This window comes from Ixodes scapularis, unplaced genomic scaffold, assembly GCF_016920785.2.
Source record: "Ixodes scapularis isolate PalLabHiFi unplaced genomic scaffold, ASM1692078v2 PGA_scaffold9__187_contigs__length_104089568, whole genome shotgun sequence".
NCBI classification, from domain to species: Eukaryota; Metazoa; Arthropoda; class Arachnida; order Ixodida; family Ixodidae; genus Ixodes; species Ixodes scapularis.
Genome location: NW_024609884.1, coordinates 66,049,989 through 66,074,268, shown reverse-complemented (window position 1 = coordinate 66,074,268; position 24,280 = coordinate 66,049,989). Strand labels below are relative to the sequence as shown.

The 24,280-nt window shown below is 45.4% G+C and overlaps 1 protein-coding gene across 1 annotated transcript in view; it reads left to right on the top strand.

The window, feature by feature from the left end:
* LOC8029713 (low-density lipoprotein receptor-related protein 2) overlaps positions 1-24,280 on the top strand; it is a 239,990-nt gene that overhangs the window by 202,927 nt on the left and 12,783 nt on the right. Inside the window, exons 44-69 of the mRNA XM_042287297.1 lie at positions 87-254; positions 357-478; positions 559-669; positions 3,000-3,128; positions 3,210-3,335; positions 3,401-3,517; positions 3,610-3,898; positions 4,010-4,233; positions 5,883-6,158; positions 8,913-9,422; positions 10,811-11,069; positions 11,143-11,271; positions 11,661-11,837; positions 14,629-14,855; positions 17,645-17,890; positions 17,967-18,086; positions 18,193-18,315; positions 18,377-18,502; positions 18,575-18,829; positions 18,924-19,063; positions 19,127-19,282; positions 20,778-20,856; positions 20,942-21,196; positions 21,260-21,394; positions 21,539-21,661; positions 21,726-21,854. Coding sequence (XP_042143231.1) covers positions 87-254; positions 357-478; positions 559-669; positions 3,000-3,128; positions 3,210-3,335; positions 3,401-3,517; positions 3,610-3,898; positions 4,010-4,233; positions 5,883-6,158; positions 8,913-9,422; positions 10,811-11,069; positions 11,143-11,271; positions 11,661-11,837; positions 14,629-14,855; positions 17,645-17,890; positions 17,967-18,086; positions 18,193-18,315; positions 18,377-18,502; positions 18,575-18,829; positions 18,924-19,063; positions 19,127-19,282; positions 20,778-20,856; positions 20,942-21,196; positions 21,260-21,394; positions 21,539-21,661; positions 21,726-21,854 — 4,751 coding nt within the window. The remainder of the gene's footprint in view (positions 1-86; positions 255-356; positions 479-558; positions 670-2,999; positions 3,129-3,209; positions 3,336-3,400; positions 3,518-3,609; positions 3,899-4,009; positions 4,234-5,882; positions 6,159-8,912; positions 9,423-10,810; positions 11,070-11,142; positions 11,272-11,660; positions 11,838-14,628; positions 14,856-17,644; positions 17,891-17,966; positions 18,087-18,192; positions 18,316-18,376; positions 18,503-18,574; positions 18,830-18,923; positions 19,064-19,126; positions 19,283-20,777; positions 20,857-20,941; positions 21,197-21,259; positions 21,395-21,538; positions 21,662-21,725; positions 21,855-24,280) is intronic.

The following is a 24,280-nucleotide window of genomic DNA, read 5'->3' as shown; positions in this document are numbered from 1 at the left end:
TTGTTTTAGGAGGGGGGGATCTTGTCAATGCCATCTTGCTTCACCCTCGAATCTAACCTTTTACGTCCCAATGATTATCAATTTAGTTTCATGTACTACACTGACTGGGGACGCTATGGTAACACGGGCAAGATCTACCGAGCAACAATGGCTGGGAACAAGAAACAGGCTATAGTAGAGCAAAACTTGACGCAACCAAGCGGGCTGGCTCTCGATTATGAGGACAAGAAGCTCTACTGGACGGATGCTCTCAGGTGGGCTTCCTTCCTCGTTCGTCGGCATTGTAGTCACGGAATGTGGACTCTGGTTAGCCGGGGCCACCGGTGATTTATACTCCCATCCAATGCTCGTTGCAGAGAGAAGATTGAACGCTCGGACCTGGACGGAAGCAACAGGGAAACCCTTGTGTCTGCTACCATTTATCCTTTTGCAATTACGGTGTACGAGAACTATATTTACTGGACGGATCTCCAGCTGCGTAAGTGGTTTGGTTAAAGTACCGCATTGATTGCTTGTTGCAAGTGTCGGCTGAGGTTTCTCGTGACTTGCTTGCTGCAGGTGGAGTTTATCGGGCGGAGAAACATACTGGTGCCGGAATGGTGGAGATGGTGAAGAGGCTCGAGGAATCTCCCAGAGACATCCATATTTACTCACCGGACCGGCAAAAATGTTAGTTTATTTTAGTTTGGTTTCTTTGGTAATTAATAATGCGGAGAGAAAGTCATCTGCTTCTAGTACAGGAGTTGTGGTGACGTCAGAATGACACCAAGCTCAGATTTGTTTTGATTTAAAGGATAGTGGGTAGACCTCAATGCTAGACGCCTTGAGGTCTATCCACTATTTTTTTCAATCGGCCAATAAGAGCTCGACGTTCTGACATCATTCCAACCCCTGCAAAGAAGCAGACGAACTTGCGCTCCACATAACCTAGAAGAGGGGGAAAAATGCGTGGAGTGATCTTCGGGAAACCCCTCCCAAGGTGTTTGGCAGTTCCAACATAATGATGGCACCTGTTGGCATCTTGCCTGCAGGACACTAAAAGAATTACTTTGACTTGTTTGGAAATTGTGGCTATCTCTCTCTCACCACAGAAACTCCCCCAATATTTTTTTTTATTCAGTGCCTGAATAGCACATGTACTGCGTAACAAAATTAACATTCCCCAGAAGATTTTTTAATGCAATATTTACATGGCAAGACTCGTTCGAGTGATCACGAAACATGCTTCTATTTCTAGGTCACCCAGAATAGCATGTTTCATGAAAATCAAAATGTGCCTTGTGCCGTAAATATTGTGCTCAAAATTGTTTTGGGGGGAGGAAGAGAGCTTATTTTGTGACGTGCTTCAGCACTTAAAAAAAATTGTTTTTTTGGGAGTTTTTGTTTCTTCAATGTTTCACAACTGTCCCCGGCGCATTCGTACACGGAGTGCTCTGGCAATCAAGTGTCCTCTGTCGCAGCACTGCTGAATCAATGTTGAAAACTCCAATGCTTACTCGAGTTCCTACCTACATACAATACATACAAAACTACCATCTCTGCTTCCTAACAACCCATAGCAGTTTTGGAGCATTATCAATCCTGATGAGCATAAAGTAGGTATAAAATGCTGTAGGACTACTATCTTCAGATAATGATAGTGCTTCTGAATTGATATTTTGTTCATCCATTTAATGATTTACTAGGTGCCAGCTATCCTGTACTTTATTCTTATTTCTTGCCTATGTTTCGCATTGTATTTCACCCCACCAGTATTGTTAAGGTAATGGATAACCTCATGCTGTCTTCGGCATCTGTAGTCGACGAGATAGATGCGAAATTCCTTACAAATACGAAAATCTGCTTCTTGATTATAGTGTCATCCTTGTTTCAATAAATCATGCAATTATGGTGTTCTTCCAAATGACCGGAAAGCAGGGAAGGTAGTCCCAATCTAAAAATTGGGTGATCATTTTCCCCCTTTAAGTTATAGGCCAATCTCTCTTACTAGCATACCGTGTTAAATCGTAGAGCATGTCATTTCATCAGAGCTCTCACGTTCCTTCGAGTCAAAATTCTTCTTGAACCCCCATTAGCGTGGATTCCAGAAATCGTTCTTGTGTGATGCATCTTCAGTTTTCACTGATAACATCCCTTCCTCTCTCGATTGAGGATCTCGGACTGGCTATGCCTTCCAGGCAATGTTGCCGAATCGTGGGAAATTTCTCACAAACTTATTATAATGCAATTAAATGCAAAGGTGCAAGCGAGCTGGACAAGAATGACGAAATTAATCCCTGGAGAAGGGGAACGAGGGGGACAAAGGACAAACATAAATCTCCAAACAACAGCTAGGTGACTGGTGAGCGACCGAAAAAATCCGCCTGGTCCGGGTATTGAACCCGGGACCTCTCCATTACAAGTGGAGCGCTCTACCAACTGAGCTAACAAGGGGTTAGACGTCAGTAGAGCAAACGGTCCCGGGTTCAATACCCGGGACCCGGACCAGGCGGTTCAATACCCGGACCAGGCGGATTTTTTCGGTCGCTCACCAGTCACCTAGCTGTTGTTTGGAGATTTATATTTGTCCTTTGTCCCCCTCGTTCCCCTTCTCCAGGGATTAATTTCGTCATTCTCACAAACATAGCTCCACGGGACAACGGGCAACTAAACTTGAATGCATGCAAAATAAGATATATGATTGGTTTGAAAAATTAATATTTTACGTACGTTTAAATTAAGTTCATCTTTACCCCTTGGTCTCAGGCTTTACACACAAGGTCAGAAATTTCCCACGATTCGGCAACACTGCTTCCAGGTTGTACTATGTATACACTGGTTGGCAGCTTCCTCGACTTGTCAACTGCTGCTTGTGGCGGGGAAATTTGGAATACTTTGATGCGATGCGGCCTTAAGCAAGTTGTTTGTCGATTGTCTTGTCATGCACAAATGGAGCATGTTAAATCCCCGAGAATTCGAACAGAGATAAATAACCTCTGGTGAATGTGCTTGCATTGCAGGTGACAAAAATCCTTGCAGTGTACAGAATGGTGGCTGTGCTCATTCCTGCCACCAGGCTCCCAATGGCACTATTGAGTGTCTTTGCAATTCCACCTACAAGGTTGCAAACGAGGGCAGGATGTGTGTTTGTAAGTGTTGTTCATCCCATTTTTGTTCCATCTGACATCTCTCGATGTATCTAGGCTTTTAATTTTGTGTCATTCTTCCAGCTGAGAATGTTTCCTGCGACGACACTAAGTTTGCCTGTGGCAATGGCAAGTGCATCCCTCGTCTGTGGGCGTGTGACGGGGACGACGACTGCGGCGACAACACCGACGAAGACAAGTCGTTCTGCGGTATGCATGTCTCCACGCTAGGTGGTGGGGGCCAGGTTTCAAATGTGCAATTGTTGCAATTGCAGCTCAGCACACGTGCGGCCCCACAGAGTTCAGGTGTGGAAACGGGCGCTGTATCTTCAAGACCTGGAAGTGTGACCATGAAAATGACTGCGGCGACAGCACTGACGAGGAAGATTGTGGTGAGCAAATGCTATGAGCAACTCGCTAGCCGTGTCTGTGGTTTCGATGCATCTCTCAATTTGCACGTGTGGATGTCTGTTTTTGTCTCCAGAGTACCCACCCTGTCCAGATGGAGAGTTCACATGCGCAAACTTTCGTTGCATTCCGAAGACACAACTGTGCAATGGAGTGAATGATTGCAAGGACAACAAGACGTCGGACGAGAGCCACGCGAACTGTCCCAACAACCGAACGTGCCCTGGTAACCACCTCAAGTGCGAAACGACCAACATCTGCGTGGAGCCTTACTGGTTGTGCGATGGGGACAATGACTGTGGGGACAACTCCGACGAAGTGGCTTTCCTCTGCTCGCAGCGAACCTGCCCTCCCAACAGTTTCAGGTGAGTGGACCTGACTTTAGGTGCTCGTTTTGTTTCTGCTCTGGTTTTCTTTCGTTGACACATTCTGGAGTGGAAAGTTTATTCAGTTTCAATTGGGGTGTGGAATTTCAGGTGCCCCAACCACCGGTGCATTCCAGCAACTTGGCACTGCGACGGAGACGACGACTGTGGGGACGGAGCAGATGAACCCGAGGACTATTGCAAAAGTGAAAAGCGCACCTGCTTCGGGGACCTTTTCACGTGCGACAATGGGAACTGTGTGCCGAGGATTTACATCTGCGACGGTGACAACGACTGCCTGGACAACTCGGACGAAGACGTGCGTCACCAGTGTGGTAAGCCAGTCTGCTTGCTGCGGGTCCCTTTTCTCAAGGCATTCTGCAGAACAAATCGAAGATGAGTGGTGCACATATTGTAGTTCCTTTTAACAGCACCGTGAAGACATCCCTTTGGTTCCTGTAATAGCCAATGTGCTTGTAGCATGGAGCGTGACGACGGCAAGCAAACCCTTTGTGCGACGCATCCAAGTATATGCTCGGGCGTGCTCCTGTGCACACCCCCTGCCATGTCCCTCTTTGCTTGGTTCAGTTTTGCTGTGTTCCCTAAGCAACCGGGCTTACATTTTCTTTTTGCATATCGTGAGCATTCAATGAAAACAACAATCATTTGTCTTGTGCTGTCACCTGTTGATCGCATGTGAAAATGTTTGTGAAGGTGACTTCTGTTTCAGTTTTTTTTTCTTTGTTGCTCCAAAATGGCAAGACAAAATTAATCTTGCGTTTTATGATGGGCACAAAGATCCAGAAATTGTTAATGAACTCAAGATCCAATGCCCGTGAAAACGAGGGAGTTGGTTCCGAATAAAAACAATGCCGAGTAACGCCGCTCCAAAGGAGTGACCTCAGGTAGCGAGATCGAGGTGCCACTTTGCTAGTGGCACGTCTTAAAGAGTATAAGAAAAGAAAGTACTATGTGTACATTGATCGGTGTATCTTTTATAAATATATGTCATGTTCCTCCGCGGGGAAGAGGGCATGTCGAAAGACGAAGCGACACATAAGTAGACGAACAAAAATTCATTTACTCACAAGCACAAAAGAAAGCAGAACAGAAAACAAAATTATAAGCAGAAGCTAAAGGAAAAAAAAAATAGAGTGGTTAAATAGCTACAGTCAGACAGTCTCGGTCGTGTGCTGAGAACACTCACAGTCTCGAGCGTCGATCTTGCTTGGAACGGAACGCGGCCTTGTTCCTCGATGTTACGGGTGTGGATCCAAGCTTGCTAGGAGCTCTAGGCCTTCCAGCACCGGTTCGATGGTGTCGCTTGACCGACGAGGTACGCGGCCTGGGTTGACAGGAGTGTTGCGAGGACACCCCTTCGCGTCCGCCTTCGAGCTCGAAGTCCAATGCTCCGGGCTTCTGGTGCAAGCAGCAGGCACGACGTCGCTCCGGCTCGATGGCGGCGAGAAGACCTGGAGCGGAGCCAGGGTTCACCAGGAGCGAAGCCTGGTCTGCCGGGAGCGTTCGCGTGTCAGTTGCCGCCCTTCAGGCTCAGTCGTCGAATGTCCTGCGCGAGCTTCTCCTTTCCCTTTTGCTCGAGCTTATACTTTCCCTTTTGCTCGAGCTTGCCCACTTCTTCGTCTCTCGCTTTCACCGTCACTTCAGGAACGTGACAATATACTTTCTTATGCGTGACTTTGTGTTACTGGGACCAAAATTTACGCTCTGGATATGGAAAAATACCCATCATGGGATTCGTCCCGGTGTAGGAAAGACCTGGCACTCGAAGGGTTAAGTAGCATGGAGCAATTAACTTCGAGCTTAGAGGAGAAACCACTAGGTTTGCTATAGCAGCTGTAATGCTGCTTATGCATGACCGCTGCTACATCGTAGCTCAGACGGTGTGTCATTAACAACTTGTGGTTGCTTGGAGACTTGCATTCACCGGAGGATTGATTGCGACTGTGCCCCATTTGTTTTGCAGACACCCGTGAATGTGATCCTGAGCGGGAGTTCAAGTGCACTCAGAACAAGCAGTGGGGTCGAGCCACATGCATTCCCAAGCGCTGGGTTTGCGATGGTGATCCAGATTGCGTGGATGGCGCCGATGAGAACTCCACGGTGCACAACTGCCCTGCCCCGGAGCCTTGCGATGTTGAGAAGCAGTACCAGTGCAACAACCAGCGCTGCATCAACAAGGACTGGGTTTGCGATCACGACAACGACTGTGGAGACGGCTCAGACGAGCCAAGGAATTGCAGTAAGTGGGCGCAGTGCATCTTGAGAGCCACTGTTTCTTAGAAGGGCAATTGGAGAGTACAGTATATAACCGCCCGTGTACAACTAACTTGATCGGGTAAAATTAGTATTACTGCATGAATATGTTTATTAGGTCGGTGCCTCATGCTAGTAGCAGCGTCGGGACTGCAGTGTACCACAATGTAATCTCTTGTTTGTATCATTTAAATATTAAATTTTACGACATGGAGGTTTTCGCTAAGATCAAAAAATTCTAATACCATGTGAAAGTGAATTTTCGGCTAACAAATTTTGCCTTGGATGCAATTTCTCTGTGCTGTTTCGCTTGGGGACTTTTTGTGGAGCTGACACTTATGCAAGCTACCTTTAGGGTCATGCAAGTGGGTATTCAATTTGGTTCAAATGTGAATAAGGCCAAAGATTTTACTTTTTCTAATTATAGTTTGCAAAACTCCCTGGAAAGCATGATATTGATTGCAATCTCTCAGTTTGCCTGAAAGTGCACTTAGGATACTTTTGATTCATGCAAGTTCATTGTTACAAGCGGTTTCCTGAGCATGCGGAAACAGCCACGGGATAGTACCAGCATTAATGCAATGCGAGGGAATTCAAGCCGTGGAGTGCAGAGTCTGCATAACCCATGAAATGGAGATGAGTAAAGAGAGGAAAAAGCATCGTGGCCACCTGGTGTGCATCTGTGCAATTGTGGCTTCTCGTCATAATCTGTTAGGGAAAAGAATGAACGCATGCCACAGCATCTTCCATTCTTTTTAGAAAGATCTGCACGTAGCGCATCACGAGTACTCAAGGTCGTGCGTGCCTCAGATTGGGCTTCGGCAATGCGCAGTGCAGTAAGCAAGTTAGTCAATGAAAGCTGCCAGGAAACAAGTTTTGATTTTTTTTTTATGTATAAAATGTATGTCAATTATACAGCTTCAAATTATTGAAAACTTGAAATTCCCTAAAACTGCATGAAACGGTGGTGAAATGTCCAAATCACTGACCGTATATCAGGGGTTTTTTTTTGTTTCTGGGGGGCCTGTTTTCAATAGGCTTGACAGTATCTCTTTTTCCTGACCTTGCATAAAATACTTGCTGTAATATCGCACCTAATTTTTTGGCTGAATATCTTTGCGGTGAAAAACACCAAAGCATTGTCTACCCTTTGAAGTTCATACTATGTTTGATGAAACCTCCTTCAGCTACCACACTTGCGGTCAAAAGAATGGGTCGCTTGGTCCTGATCTGAGCACTAGGTTAGAGAAATATACTCGATCCTGCTTTCAATGTGCATTCAAAGCACACTTAACTCGACCGCGATTATATCCGAGTGATGAGCATACATGAAACGGCTGAGCAAAAGCTCGTTAAGCAAGTTCCTGTGATTCTATGGGAACCATGTTGTGTATCGGGTCTTAGTTCTCGGGTGGGAAACCTAAAATTTGCCGAATCGAGAAAAGGAACTGGCGTACACTTAAAGCAGGCGTGATTGCACCTGTGCTCCGAGAAAGTGATGACAACCTGTGCTACGAGGCCGACAAGGAACGAGGTAAAAAAGGGACATCGATTGATAAAAGTATCTTAACAAGGAGTCAAGGAAGAGCACTTCAGAATGTGCGTTCGTTGTGTTTGCAGTGCGCCTATGTCGCGCGACATCGTACCGACTTTATAGCTAATTTTTTTTGTGGCTTCGGCGGTTGCAAGCTATTTTTGTTCATTACTTTGCCTGAGGTTGGCATTCTTGCAGAAATATAGTTCTATAAAAAAAGCATTATTTATTTACATTTTGTCGTATAGGTAATCAACATTTGGTTGAAATATGTCATATTTAATTCTGTTTGCATTTTTCATTGAAACTGTGTTCATGTTGAATTCGCATTGAGTTAAACTTTTATGTATGGTATTACGTGTAGTCAAAATTGGGATAGTTGCATTCTTCCCAGTCAAGGTTTTGGTTAGACTGTGGCAAGTCGAGGGTTTGTTGAAATAGCTTTAAGGGGGGACACTACCCAGAGAAAGAAAAATTCTGCAAAAAACGTTGATTTTGAAAAATTACATATTTACATCCATCTACATCCAGAGAGTATTCCCAGAAATTTTCACTAGTTTACACTGCATAGTTAATTTTTTATAAATTATTTTTTGTCCACCGAAGCTAAAGAAAAGGTAGGGTTTGGAGCACTTTGAACACATTTTTCTCCGTTCCACTTTCTGGTATAAATTCCATTTTATTCAATCTATCGTTTATAATGGCAATACAGGGAAGACTTGTTCTTCACTTTTCCTGACTGAAATTTAATAAGGAATGCGCCTATGGAATTCGTTTGTCACTTTACCGATGTCTTTTATAAAAAATGTTGACATTTTGTCGGAGACATAAAAGACCAAAAAGTTGACCAATTTTGCAGAAGAGAAAATTGATAGAAATCAATGACTTTTTACAAAAAAAACTTACCATAGGCACACCTCCTAGGCATTCTGCTACATATCTAGCGAATAAAAATCTTAAATATTGTGATAGTTTTCCGACGATAGATTAACTAAAAGATGTAGGGGTGTTGCTGATAGAAGCTGCCCTAATTTCCTTCCCACTTAACCGAAAGACCTGAAATTTTGTTATGCACCTTCTAGCATGACCACTAGCCTACCCTGTAAATTTCATTAATTTTAAGCCAAGGGTTCAAAAGTTGACCCTCCCAGGGGGTGTCTCCGCTTAACAGTAGGCAAATGTTCTCCCATCTTTCTTTTTTCCCAGCTTTCCGCAACTGTAGCTCGGAAGAGTTCACGTGCCGAAACGCCAAGTGCATCCGGAAGTCTTATCACTGCGATGGGGAGGACGACTGCGGTGACGGCAGTGACGAGCTCGAGAAAGATTGCAAGAAGGAGGAGACAACGTGCTCGGGTGCCCAATTTGCCTGCAAGAATGGGCAGTGCATTCCATATGAACGGGTTTGCAACAAGCAGCAGGACTGCAGTGACGGGTCGGACGAGCCGACACACTGTAACGTCGACGAGTGTGCCAAAGTGGAGATGAACCAGTGTGAGCACAAATGTGTCAACACCCTGACGAGCTTCTATTGTGAGTGCAACGAAGGCTACGAGCTACTCAAGGACGGAAAGGCTTGTGCCGACAGGAACGAGTGTCGAGTGAAGCCCTCGGTGTGCAGTCAGTACTGCATCAACACGCCAGGCTCCTACTTCTGCAAGTGCAGCCAAACCTACTACGACCGAGAGTTGGATGGTCACACGTGCAAGAGGAAAGACGGTAGGTTCCGCCCTCTTCGGCAGCCTCTAGTAGTACTTTTGAATGGTTCTATTGATGGGCTCCAGCAGCATTGTTTAGAAGACTGCATTCAGCTCCAGGGTTTTGATGAGTGGTGGGAGGTACTCCGCTTCTCAATACAACCTCTCACTATGGGGATTATTGATAGGTAGACTGAACTGTGGGAGTCTCGAAAAACTCTAGTTGGATAGAACTTGTTCAATTAGAATAGCTGCAGGCATGGCACCTCTCTGGTTTGCGAGTGGAGAACGCTTCAGTAGTATCAAGCAGTGGTACTGAATCAGTACCACTGCTTGAGTTTAGAAAAATGCTGTACATATCTAAAAAAAAATGCTCTTTTTTTATTATTTAGTTTGTTGCTAAATGTTTTATTAAATATGTGCATTTCCTGGCTTGCAGAAATTGTGTTTTAAAATAGTGCAGTCTTTTACTGGTGTTGCGAGTCACAGTGGTGCCATATTCAACGCTGCACCAGCTTAGCGTCCGGAGGTTTGAACTTGCGTCATTCCAATTCAGAGATCTATACTACTTAAAATTGTTTATTCATTCCAACGAATTTTCACTAGTAGTTGACTTCCTCCACGTATGAAATATATGGGTCTGCCATGGACTTGAAATGCTTGGGTTAGTTATTTCCAACCTGAAATCTCTACCGTAATATCCTGAACAAGCGCCCATCTTTTCACGGAGGTAATTGGGCAAAAAAGGTGGATGGGCAAATCTTTGGGATTCGCCCACCCGCCTTTTTGAAATACTGTTCTACTATCGCGAAGTCTGTTGCTTGCATACTCGAGATGAACACCGCCGATTGGCATACGACACGAACGCTTATTCCATATGAAAGCATGTTTCTAAAACCGCTATGTTCCCTTAGTTAGGGTTCCTAGCCTTTGCTCATTTGTTGATTGAAAAATGGATGGAGTAAAAAAAGAATCAAGAAGAAAATGGAAAAACCAACCAGGTGCAACTAGCGAGCGGGCGAAAGAAGCGACGAAGTGTGATGCTGAGGAAGCGGTATAGCTGGCGTTTGCTTACCAGCATCTACTATGATGACTATGATGTATGCAGCATGTTATTTTACCATGGTGCAGCCACTATATTGTGCTCAAAACAGTAAATCTGACAGATGAGTCCAATATTGACTAACTAGACGAGTGCAAATAAGGTGACAGCTATATCTAATGTTATTTCTGCAGTTTGTTTATATATAATGCAAAGAATTCTCCCTACTTCCTTGCATTATGTATCTCTCTCTCAAAAATTGGCATAAATGTTGGGCATCTCCTTCCAAGTTTGAATTAGATTAAGGCGACCGTAAATAAAATATGCTCAGTTTTAGTTTGTCATGGTAATGTCATGTTTTGTTGCAGATGTGACGCCATGGCTCATTTTCAGCAACCGATACTACTTGAGGAACACGAGTCTGGACGGCACTCAGTACAATTTGGTCAAAATGAACTTGCGAAATGTTGTAGCCATCGATTTCGATATTAGGGAGCAGCGAATTTACTTTGCCGACGTTGGAAATAAGACGATACAGAGGATATTTACCAATGGAACTGGAGAGCAGGTTTTGGTTCGGCACGACGTTCACGGCCTGGAGGGATTGGCAGTTGACTGGATCGGAAGGTTAGTCGTCGTACGATTCGCCTTGCTTCAGTCGACGCGTTTCCGATGGTCTGATGGCATCTTGTCTTTCCAGGAAAATGTACTGGCTCGATCGAACCAGCAAGCAGATGTATGTTGCCGAGCTCGATGGGACCAGTAGGAAAACGGTTCTGCCCAAGGGAATATCCGACCCAAGAGCCATTGCTGTCCACCCTGGCATTGGGTAAGGTGAACCTAGGGTCCTCTTTGTCATGCTGTTGGGTTTCCTACGGGAAAGGAAAAAGTCTAATTTTGGGGGAGAATTTTCAATAGCCTGGGAAAGTTTGGGAATGGTCGTGCAAGTTAGCCAGGAAGTCATCAGGGTAAGAAAATGAGAAGTGCTATTGTGCCACAATATTTTTATGCGTATGCGCGAGAAACGTTTCTTGTGCATTTTTAAGTAACTATGTGTTACCAATGCAAAAATCCCCTGCGTAAATAACCGGCACACTATTATTGTAATTATCATCAGCTTTTTGCCTCAGTTGTTTTTGTGAAAGAAAATAGTCTGAAAATCAGCCTGTAAAAGCAGGAAATTTGGATGGGATTAATAGAGTTTTTGTTTGCCCCTAGGTACCTCTTTTTCACCGACTGGGGACACCATGCTTTTATTGGCCGTATGGGTCTGGATGGCAGCAACTTCACGCGCATTGTCCTCTACGAGAACAAGCTGGTGTGGCCGAATGCTCTGACGATCGACTACTTCAGCGACAAGCTTTTCTGGGCAGATGCCCATTTGGACTACATTGAGTGAGTGGCGTCCTGTTGCGGTTCAGACTGGAGGGCCAAATTCTTGGGGTTCTGTTCGCGACTCCAGCGACTCGTAGGGGTCGCGACTCCCGACGGCCTGGAGCAGGTTATGTCGGAGCCGGCCGGGCCAGCTCAGGAGGAGCTGCGTACAACTTGTTTTATGTTCTTGGTTTTTGTAGGAGGGTGTAAACTTGAATGAGTTTGTGATGCATAACTATAAATGAAAACGGTGCAAAAAGATGAGGGACAAGTTGAAGAAACATGCATGCTAGGTGCTGACTTACGACAGAGTTTAAGGTGCAACATAGCTTCTAGAGCTTTTTTTTTAATATATAACTTGTGATACATTTAAAATGAATTTACTTGGCTTATGTCTTTAAATCTGACTACAAATGTGTACTTGGTTTTGATGTGGCTTAATTAGTTTTGTTAATTAATATTGAAAGCTTCCTTTGCGAAGGTTATGGGAAGGATTAGGACAAATAGAAATTGTGAAATCGGAAATTTAGTGTGTCTCAGTAAACCAAAAGGTCTAAGGTATAAATGAAAGCTTGGGATAGTTTATAGGCTTTTTTTATGACACATTTCCAGTTTCAGAGTTATTTATCGCAGGAAGTATATAAGGTGTATCTAACGAAACCCTGACGCCACATTTAACATACTTATACCCCCTATTGGATACCTCGCACATACACCTACCAGAGTAAGAAAAAATGAAGATTGGATAAGGCAAGTGGAGAAGTGTGTAAAAAGTTCCTTCTGAGATAATAGCAAAAAACGTGCACAGACCCATTTTACTATGTTTTAAAGTCAATGTTTCAGGATAAGACTCATTTCACAAAAATAATTTGGGGCAAGATGATAAAGGCCCGTTAATTTTCAAAAATACAATTTAAAAAATTAACTTTTTTATTTTTGTTTTAGAGCAGCACCTCCCTTCAATAAAAAAATAACATGGACCCATGAAAACAAACTTGCTATCACACCAGTGTAAAGACCCAATCACTTCACACTGAATTACCGCAAAAATACCAACGATGCGCCCATTCGACAATAAGCACGCACCCCTCAATTTTGTAACATTTGGGAAATACACAAAGGAATATGTTTATATATTGTTGACCTAAAAAATGCCTATCCCCCAGTTTTACATGCTTATCTACAAATTTTGAGAGGGCGTTAGGTCGATATTTTAAGGTAGATATGATATCTCGCTTTCATACAATGCAAGTCCTCGCTCTGTGCAATGTAGAACGCCTCCGCAATTTCTCTCGTTTTTTGATTGCCATGTCGCGTGAATACTTTTGTGCGAGCAAACTCAATTGTAAGTCAGTGCCTGGTGTGCCAGTTTCCTCGACTTCCCCCTCGTCTTTTTGCATGGTTCTCATGTTCAGTAGAATCTTGAGGGATTGCGGAAAATATTCGTATCATCCGAAATTCATATAAACAAAAAAACGAGCAAAATAAGTCTGAAAGCATTTTTAATTTGTCGCGCTACCGGCTTAACTAGTCAGTAATGCTTTTCAGAGTCTTCTTTTTTTTCTATGTCGTGCAGAAGGCACTTTTGGAACATGTAAAAACATGCGCACGTGTCGTCGGTGACGTTCTTCGAGCTCACTATGTGCCGCAACACCCAAACTTGCTGGCTTCTGTGCATAGATTGGTAGTGTTGTCTCGATGACGGCCGATTACTAGTAGAGATAGACCGAGAGACATAAAGGAAGGACAGCCATGTTGAACAAACTGTGTACCTGTCTAAGATGCTAGAGTGCACCCTGGCATGGGTTAATTGTCATGCAAGTAGGGGGTGCTACAGACAGCTACATGACTGGTAACAAAAGAAGTGGAGGGAGATGACTGCAAACAGAAACACTCCAGGCAGTGTATAGATTGTGCCATATAAGTTTTCTATGAAATCCCAATGACTTGCGAAAGAGCATATGTGGGACAAACTGACAGATATGCCTCTGGTAGCTTGGCCATTTACTTCAACAGGTGCTCTTGCATGCCAGATGCGAAGAAAAACAAAAATTATTGTGGAGTTTAGGAAAAAAGAAAATGCAATTCTATAGTGCATGAAGTCACAACTCCGTAAGCACCCTGTCAGTACACCTTATAGATAAAGATTTTGAATTTTTGCATCAGCAACCTCTGAGGGCTTATAAAGATTTCAGGTATTTTCACTAAAATCTTCAGCTCAAGGTAGCGCTTTGTGCTGTCATCTGTATAGTCATCTACTTGGAATGCTCTCGGTTTTCAAGTTGTGCAATTGTGTACTAACTTGCTCGCCTATCTTTTTTATTGCTATTCATATGTGTTTTCCAAGAGTAGATGAGGAGGCTTTATTTATAAAAAGCTTATTGAGATTTGAGTAAATAGGGCGCACATTGTTTTATTTCATTTGGCCCGAAGCATATCCAATCTCTCGGTTGAAAAATTGTTTTTCCTCTGCCAACTTTGCTGACTTGATTCTCATCTTTTTAGTCTTCCGGGGGAGCTGTATGCTCGTTGGTGTAGATATTGTGACCATATGCTACAATATGCATTGGGCTTTTATTGACGCCAGCTTTGTGTTTATAGCATCAGGTGGAAGAGTTGCACTCGGAGCTCAGTTGCTCCCTGAAGATATAGTGAGTCTCCACATACCAATGCCCTGCCCACTGAGAATTGTTTGGAACCCCTTCCTTAGCCCTTTAGGGCCATGCCATCGTGCATTGGCTTTGACAGCCTTCTGTGATGTGATGTGGATGTTTCTAGGCTCCAAACGTCACTGCCTGCCATTCTCCTTCAGATTCTCTGATTTGGATGGCTCCAACCGGCACACGGTGCTTCAGGGGCGCAGTGTGCCCCACGTGTTTGCACTGTCAGTGTTTGACGACTGGCTCTTCTGGACTGACTGGAACATGAAGGGAGTCTACCGGGCCCACAAGTTCACAGGAGAGAAGCTCCAAGTTCTGAGGAACACTTCACACCGTCCCTATGACATCCACGTCTACCACCCGTTGCGCCAGCTGGACTGTAAGGGTGTATTGCCTCGAAGTAACAAGTAGGGTTGTGCAAATAGTAATTCCAATTGAATAGCGCTGTGTCATTTGCAGCCTTCACCATGCACTGAAAAATCATGGCAACTGTTCCTTTAAACAGTGCAGAAGCTAGGGATGACGCTGCGCTATACGTTTGAAGCCATTATTCGCACGCTCCTAATATAAAGGCGAGCGAGCTGGATAAAGTTTGACATTATAGAACCTGAGACAGAGGGCAAAAGAAACAAGGGGTACACAGGACACATCTCGATTGAGACATGTCAATCATGACCCCCCCTTTTTTTTGTCCTCTGTCCTCTGTCTCACACTCTATAATGTTGAACATTACTCCCTTGTTTATTTGGCTTTTCATCTTAGTTTGAATACAAAGCTCACCTGCCATCTATCAGTGGTTGGATTTTGCATGGCTTCCTTGGTTGTATTACACCTGGGCCAACTTGCATAAAGTATTGTGCATGTGGCCACGTGTGGGCTTCCAACAAGAGAATGAGAATGGCTCTTATTGGTGGTGTAGTAGTATGTTTTGAGCAAGCCTACTCTAAACTGTTAATTTGAACTGTGAAGAAAATAAGTACCGTAAAATACCGGGCAAGCACCCTCCCAAAATTAGGAGACAATCAAAAAAAGATGGGGGATGGGTGCTTGTCCGGTCATCAATTCTACATATAAATGTACTGTGCATATTTTCTCAGACCTTATAAATTTGGGAATGGGTGTTTAGTGTGGAATGGTGCAGATGCGCAGTACAGTGTAGACCGCATATAACGTATGTCGCGGGAGTCGCGAAAATCCGCACTATAAGCGGTACCGCACTATAACCAAAACATCAATTTTTCAGGCCAAAATACATGCCATCAGACAACTTACCTTTGTAAAAGAATTTATTTCTATGTTAGATGAAAAAATAAAGCTTAGTTTGAGGAAAGTCTTTATTTCACCAGACTAGTACACTTCTCTCTCAAGTGTGTCACACATTTTGAAACAAATGAGCGGCTTTTGCCTGGCGCAGCCTCTTAGCGGCGTCGCGGGTTGCGGACGGACGTTGCGAGCGTTCAGGATTGCTAACCCTAATCACTTTTCTCCGGAGATGAAAACTCGTGAAAATTCGCATCTTTTGTACGGTACGCGCCAGTAATACCTTGCACTTGAGCACACGCATGAAATGCCCCAAATAAGAAATCCGGGCGATGTTCGAGGACACAAATGCTTAGAAAGCACCACTGTAGTCGAAGTAAACAAACACGACGACACGGGCGTTTCTGCCGACTTGAGAGCGCCGCCACGACATCGCCGCTCGAGTAGGTGGATCTTCTCTTCTAATACGTGCCGGGTTATCATAGCGACACACGACGAAAATTCACAGTCAAGGATAGCGCTTTTACGCGGAACGATGAGATGAACGCCGTCTACGACGACGATCACAACGTTGATCACAACCGACGCCTTGTTCGCGGATAGAAGCAGCCGGCCCGCGCCGGGCATGCAACGCGCGCGAACGCTTCTCCTGTCGTTGCGGTTGTTGGTTTCCAACGCAGTGGAGGGACGCACGCACGTGAACGACACGTGCGTGCGTCCCTCCGTCGCTAGGGCAACTGAAGCCTCTCTCTTCGCTTCTCCCGCTTCTTCGAGCACCCTCCTTGCCCCGCGAGTGCCGCTTGCGCAACGCTTGCGGCTCGCGCCGTCAGCGCGTTATCTAGTGTCGCACAGGCAAGCGTGCTCGCTGCTCCGGTCGTCGGCGCGGTCGGCGGGCTGTGCCAGAAACCGCACTATAACCGGTATTTCCCGTCGCGCGCCTGCGTTTTAAGCGGTATGTAATTACATGGAGTTCTATGGGAGGCGAACCGGTGGTTTAAAAAAACCGCGTTATACCCGGTCCTGCACTATAAGCGGTTACGTTGTAAGTGGTCTATGCTGTATTCTACAGTAGTCGAAAACGCTGACTTCTAAATAGAAAGTGGCTCAAAGTTGCTACTGAACAATAACCTTTTAATATATATTTGGAGTTATGCAAGGATTAGCACTTGGATAAAAACCACATGCAGCTAGTGAAAAAAGTTGGTCACTGTATTGAATTCGCAAAGGTTTGGTGCCAACTTCAAATTGCTCTGCTTGCTTTGGCTCACATTTTTGAATTTCCTGTTTATGATGACTTTTTTCAAGACAAGTGATACTAGAAAAGCATTTCTACGAGCGAGGTTACCCAGAAAGGTTGCACGACAATCATCAAATGGATGTCCTTCCATAACTAGTTTCATACAACACATAGAATAAGCTTTCGCAATTCTGTCTGATGCAAAATGCTGGAAGTGTTTTCTTTTATTCTGCTTGCTATAGCAACTCATGGCAGAGCACGACAATGTCGCCAGATTCTTGTAACGCAATATCTAAAGCTCTGTCACATTTTATGGACCATAACTGCCACCACTGGCCCTAGGCACAATCTAGCAGCAACTCGCCCGTACACAAATATCATGTGGCTGTCGTGGTAGTATGAAACTGTGGGGATAAGGAGTGTTAGTACTCCACATATACGGTACCGTGTTTGCACAATTGTAGCACGCCCCCGATTGTAACGTACAGTTATTATTTAGCACTTAAACATTCAGAAAATAACTTGATGCCGATTGTTTTTTAGTGGAGTTTCTGTGCAAGCTTGGTTATCTTTCTTTTTTTTTTTTCTGCAATTAAGGATTAACGTAATGATTTTTTTTCTTCATCATGAGCACTGTTGCCACTGGGTGTGAGGTGCCGTTCCATTTGCAGATCCTAATCCATGTGGAAAGACCAATGGCGGATGTTCGCACCTTTGCCTCATTTCGCCCGGTGCCGCAAGCTTCCAGTGCACTTGTCCGGACAACTTCATCTTGCTGCCGGACAACAAGACGTGCATTGCCAATTGTACCGAGGGGCAGTTCCGCTGTGGAGGCACTGACGACCGCTGCATCTCGGTCTTCTGGAAGTGCGATGGTGACAAGGACTGTCGCGACGGCTCCGACGAAGTAGGATGTCGTAAGTTTGCGTTCCGACTGGCCCGGTCCTCGGAGCTCTAGTATACAATGACATTTGGTTGTTTCTTTCTCCTCAGCTCCATTTGCGTGCAAAAAGGGACAGTTTCAGTGCCACAATAACTCCACTTGTGTGCCAAGGGTTAAGATTTGCGATGGCCACAATGACTGCAACGACAAAAGTGACGAGAAGTTTTGTGGTGAGTAGATAAGAGGGAAAGCTTGGGTGGCGGGGAGGGGGGTAGGGAACATTGATGCTTTTTAGCTCTCGATTAAAGTGTCGCGGTTGCGTGTCGTTCCTCGCAGGGTATCCGTGTGGAGAGCATAATTTCAAGTGTCGCAATACTGGTCGGTGCGTTCCCGTGTCTTGGCAGTGCGACGGTGACAACGACTGCACAGATGGCTCCGACGAGGATCCGGCCATTTGTCGTAAGTGTTGCGCTGGTCGAGGAGCCTCTGCCGAGAATGATGGTTTTGCTTCTTTTTTCAGATCACCAGGAGTGCAACACGGACACTCAGTACAAATGCAACAATGGAAAATGCATTCCAAAGCTGTGGTACTGCGATTTTGATGACGACTGTGGCGACAACTCGGACGAGCCTGCTCACAAGTGCAGTAAGTGGCTCACTCGAGTGTGGTGGCACAGTGTCGCAACCTGTTGACGACGCCCTCGGTTTGGTCCTCCAGGGAACCGCAACTGCACCACCGGCTGGCAGAAGTGCCCTTCCGTAACCAACTATCGGTGCATTCCGACGTGGCTCTTTTGCGACGGCAAGGACGACTGCCGCGATAACTCCGACGAGACGAGCCCAGAGTACTGTCCCAAGTGCCACGAGACGGGGGATTTCAAGTGCCGCAACAATCGGTGCATTCCCCTGCGATGGAGGTGCGACTTCGAAGATGACTGTGGCGATAACTCCGACGAGGATGGCACCATGTGCGGTGAGCACCTAGGCTTCTGGGCTGGGCATTGTGCACAGTGTACTTGCACGGGGCTGCGCCGCTGTATGCTGATTGCATTTTTCCATTCCTACAGCGGAACTTTACCGGGACTGTTCGGAGAGTGAATTCCAGTGCGCCAACAAGAAGTGCATTCCGTCAAGGTGGCGGTGCGATCACGACAACGATTGCGAGGATGGAAGTGACGAAAAAGATTGTCTGAATTACGAATGCAAAGTAAAAACTTTCCCAGGCTTTATTTTTTTTAGGATAATTTCTGAGAGCTGTTATTTTTTGCAGGAGAACCAATTCAAATGCACCAGTGGACACTGCATCCTCAAAAGACTCGTGTGCGACGGAAACAAGGATTGTCACGACGTTTCGGACGAGCTCAACTGCCCGACCCGATTCCCCGGGGGCCTTTACTGTCAGGACATGTTCCAGTGCAACAACACTGTAAATTCTTGCTTCCTCTTGCATGTCTTGGCATTGTGGAGCTGTTTACTTTAGTCGGGTATAATTTGAAAGGAGTTCCATCTGATACCTTGATGAAACAAACAAAAAATAGTAGTTCCCTTCCTTTTTTTTTTTTCACCTTTGTTTGCATTTTAGTTTTGATGCATTGAGAAATGTATAATTATTCCAAGCTGCACTCCTTACACTACATTGAGCAAGCATATTTTCTAGGCATGTGCACAAATAGCGGATTTTGAGTTTCAAGTGAATTCGAGGTGAATAGTTGTTTTGGCCGAATATTTTCAAATGGAATATTGAATAGTTTCTCTAAGCCTGTCACTATTGCACCATGCTTAATGAAAACCCAGCTTATTTCGTGAAGGTTGTTCCCAACCTTTCATTTGTTCATTTCTTAAATTAATTTTAAACTAGCCATATTTATGGACTGTGGCCTCAGAAAGTCCAATGCCTGCATTAGGATTCCACGTAAAGGATGCAATCGACATAGAATTAAACCTATAGACCCTTTTTTTGTTTACAAACACAAACTGTCTCGGGGTACCCAAGAGACTTCCGGTCGCTCCATTTTTGCAGGCTTACCGAACCTGCTGATGTCAAAATTTCTGGGACGATGAAGTTCTAGAGAAATCACAAAGTTAGGGATTTAGCAAGATCCTTTTGCTGAGCTATTCAACATATAAGAGGAGATTGGTCGTCTTAAAAGGAGTGTTAAAAAGTCTCCAATAAGTATCTCGCTAACTGGTCCTTTAGCTAACCACCTGGAGAACTGGTCATAAAAGATTTCACGAACGTTACAAGAAGCAGTGCTGTGATGGGCACCGTTTGTCCCCTGATTTGACTGGAAGTTCGCGGGGACTTTGTAACAGCACCTCCTTTTCTCCGCCTTTTAAAAGGTCCTATAGTGATGCCCAGCTATACCTAATCAGATTTATAAATCTTCCTATATAAAAATATCTCTTCTTCAATCTCGTATTTGAAAAAAAGACCATAATTAATGATGAATGCAGGTTGTTAGTGCATCTCTGCCTAACATACTCTTGCAAAATAGTCAGTTTAATTTAAGAAAGTTTTACTGTGATTACCATTCAGTTGGTTTCTTTACAAATACACCAGGAAAAAGGTGCTTTTCTTCTAAGTGTCTTACTGCAATATTTGTACTTTGCTAAGTGTTATTAGCGGTGGGTTAGGCTTCTTGAGTGCACTTTTTGCCAAGCACCGGTGCACTGCGGAGAAGACACACTTGCGAAAGTGAGCTTTGAGGGTGTTGCTTCTCCACAATGCACCTGCGCTCGGTAAGAAGCGTGCTCAATAGGGCTAACCGCCGCAATCATTACTTTGAAAAATATGAATATCGCAGTCCATCTTGAAGCGATTATTGAATAGCATCTTATTCAAAACGAATATTCATATATTTGCATAATCCTACTATCTTCCAGTTGAGTCATTTCAACAAGTTGTCCATTCTGGTTTCCAGGTTTGCATCCGGCCCGACTTCATGTGCGATGGCGATGACGACTGTGGAGACTTCTCGGACGAGGCCGACTCTATCTGCAGTAAGAGAAACTTTACGAGTGCAAAGGGTGGGGCAAACCCTCTGGGTCCTTCCTTCTCAAGTCCCACGCCCTCCTTTCCACGCAGAGGACCACAAATGCGATGTCACCCGCAAGTTCCAGTGCCAGAACAACAAATGCATCCCACTGTGGCAGCTGTGCAACGGAAACGATGATTGTGGAGACGGCTCGGATGAGAATAACCACCAGCTGTGTGGGAAATTGGCGCCCCTGCCCTGTCTGGCCACAGAGTTTAAGTGCACCAATGGCAAGTGCGTGCCCAGAATGGACGTGTGCAACCATGAGGACGACTGTGGAGACCTATCGGACGAGCGGGGCTGCCGTAAGTCTTGCAGGAAGTTTCTCGAGCCGTAGCAGATTCCTAACCTTTTACCTCCTCCGGCAGATGAAGGCACATGTGACGCGACGTCTCGTGGAAACTGCGAGCACAACTGTACCACGCTGGGCGACTCCAATGGTTACATCTGCACATGCGCCAATGGCTACAAGATAAAGGAGGACGATCCCAAGCGATGTGAAGGTCTGTTGTTCACCGGCTTCCCTTCACTAAGTTATGTGCATAAGCTCAGGGTAGTTTTGGCGTGATGGAAGGATGGAAAGCTCGTGGTAGTTGTGGCGTAATAAAATAACTCTAATGCCCAGGCTTTTTTTTCTTTCTTTTCAGACATTAACGAGTGTGCCACCTTTGGTCACAACTGTTCCCAAATCTGTGAAAATTTGATGGGAGACTATGGCTGCCGTTGCAGAGAAGGCTACGAGATGTTCAAATCGCATTGCCATGCTAAAGGTATGGACCACTGCCTGCCTTTGGGTGGCCAAGCTTTTATGCATGCTTGTCCATTTTTTTGTAGGACCTGCCCCCATTATTCTCTACACCAACGGTCCAGACGTCAGGATGCTGGATATGAAGAATGAAATCCAGAGCTCTGTTATCACGGGAGAGAGCAGAGTCCAGTCGCTGGACTTTGATCCACGAGAGAGTAAGTCATTTTGCGAGATGTTCTTCCTATGCAGCGCAGAAGTAGAAAGCCCCATGAGTTGAACCATAATATTTCTGTTGTTGCCCATGTGCTTAGTTGCCTCGGTGGTTCGGAGGCAAAGCACCGGCCTACAGATCGGCAGATTCGAATCATGGCCGAGGTGCCCGCAGTTGGATGGAGGCTAGTTGCGGAGAAGGTGCCATGTAACAGAGATTTTGGTTGCATATGAAAAGAACCCCAGGGCCTGTTGCTCATCAGCCGGTTGACTTTAACCGCAGCAGAAAGTTAACCGCATTTCCCTACAAGGGGGAATTTTGGGTCACGTGACCGGTAGAGTAGGGGTGGTGCCCAGGCGAAAATTTTCAACTGGGACCAGTTGGTCCCAGTTGCAACTGGTTTATGGAACAATTCCCAGTTGCAACTGGTCCCAGTTGGAGTTGGTCCCAGCTGGAATTGGTCCCAGCTGGAATTGGTCCCAGTTACAACTGGTCCCAGTTGGAGTTGGTACCAACTCCAGCAACAATGAAACACTGCACAAAATGGAAGGTTGACAATACTTTATTGTCAAAAACTTGGAGAATGAAACTAAATAGGTTCGGTGACGTACACGCTCCGGGTTAAGCCACTTGCTTGCGACGGTTGAATCGCTTTTTCAGGGGTGGTATTCATGAGATGAAGGAAGATCGGCCGCTGGCGTCTGTTAGTGAAGACGTCCTCGGCTTCTCTTCCCATCGCGTGAAGAAAGGTGCTCACCCGTGATCCTGCGTTGTGCAGGTGAAGTCCTGATAAGATGCGGTAGCGCTCCCACCTTGCAATCTCTGTCACAACAGTCGGAACATTTTCGAGGTAAACCTCCCGCCATTTTCGCCATTGTGCTCTCCGCGGCGTGTTCTCTTCCGTCCGGTCTTTCCTGGGTGCCCTCCGATCGCTGAACTGCATCTTTCCATCCTCGAAGTTCACCGCCGCCACCGTGGTGTGAGTACAGTTAGGTCCAAAGAAGCGCAGCTGTAGTTTTGACATTTTCATAACGACGCCAACTTGGGCGATGGCGACCCTTCTCCACCGCGTCCGTCCGACTCCGGCGTCAGCATAGGCAGCGCCATCTGTCGACAGCGCGTACCACTAATCCGCGCCCGCGTGCCACGGCGGCCGGCTAGCTCTGATTAGTCAAAAGATAAATTTATTTATTAAAAGAAAAAAAAAAAATACTGTAGGTATTTAAATAAATGTTTTAATATATTTTAATAATGCACTAAATGTTCATTTAGGTGAACACATTTTGTCACTAATTATATTTGCCAATGAAAAAATTATTTAGTTAATTAAAATTTTTATATTATTTTAATAAACATACAAATGTACCCCAGTAATTAAAATTCCCTATTTGTATAAATCTAAAAATGTTAGTGTTTTTAGTTTTCTTCATTAGCAAAGGTCAATACACCCCCAACTTGTCCAAATTGTCGCCCAGTGTGAACTGGGAACGGGAAAGGCATTTGAAGTCCGACTGGGAATCGCTCCAACCAGTTACTTTCCTAACTGGTTCCAGTGCACTCCATTCCCAACTGGGAGTCAAACCAGTTGACTACCAACTGGGAATGGTTCAAACCAGTTGACTCCCAACTGGGAATGGTTCAAACCAGTTGACCCCTCAGCTGGTCCCAGTTGGACTCCTATTGGTCCCAGTTGATTCCCAGTTGGGACCAGTTAGTCCCAGTTGATTCCCAGTTGGGACCAGTTAGTCCCAGTTGAAACCAGTTGAGGTGCCAACTGGTCCCAGTTAGAAATTTTCGCCTGGGTGGGGAAACGTGATGGTGCCCCTCCCAGCGAGCGTCGCACGCTTTAGAACTAATACGTTGTAGTCGCTGCACTATCGGGCGCATTTGTCAGCAATGAATGGTGCAGGATGCTTTCGCTTTGCCGTACCTCACTTAAATCGCAAAGTATGAGCTAGGATCTCGCTCCATTTTTTTGGATTGTCTTTCGATTCTGGCTATCCCTAAGCCAAGGTTCTCCCCACCGCTCCGACTGACCACCCATTGCTCTGACTGACCACCCACCATCTCGATTATGCCGCAGGATGACAATGTGATTTTGTGTGTGCACATGGCTGCAGACCGCTGTACTCAGAAGGCCCGCACACCGCCACATTATTGCGTGTTATCACGTTGCCAACTGCCACCTCTCCTTCAAACAAGGAGAGTGGAGCGCTTTAAGGGGTGTAGGGAGGGCAAGGGAGGTTTGGCTGAGGAGAAACACAAAATAAACGGACGCGACGAATGCACACTGCACAGCAGTTCTCTCTGTAGGCAGTGAGCGGCAGAGAGCCGAGGAGACTTTTCTTTCGCTGCTCAATGCTTGCTCGCGCTGTGGCTTGCTTTATTTGCCTCTTCACTCGCTCCCCGCTTTTGCTTTATCACCACGGT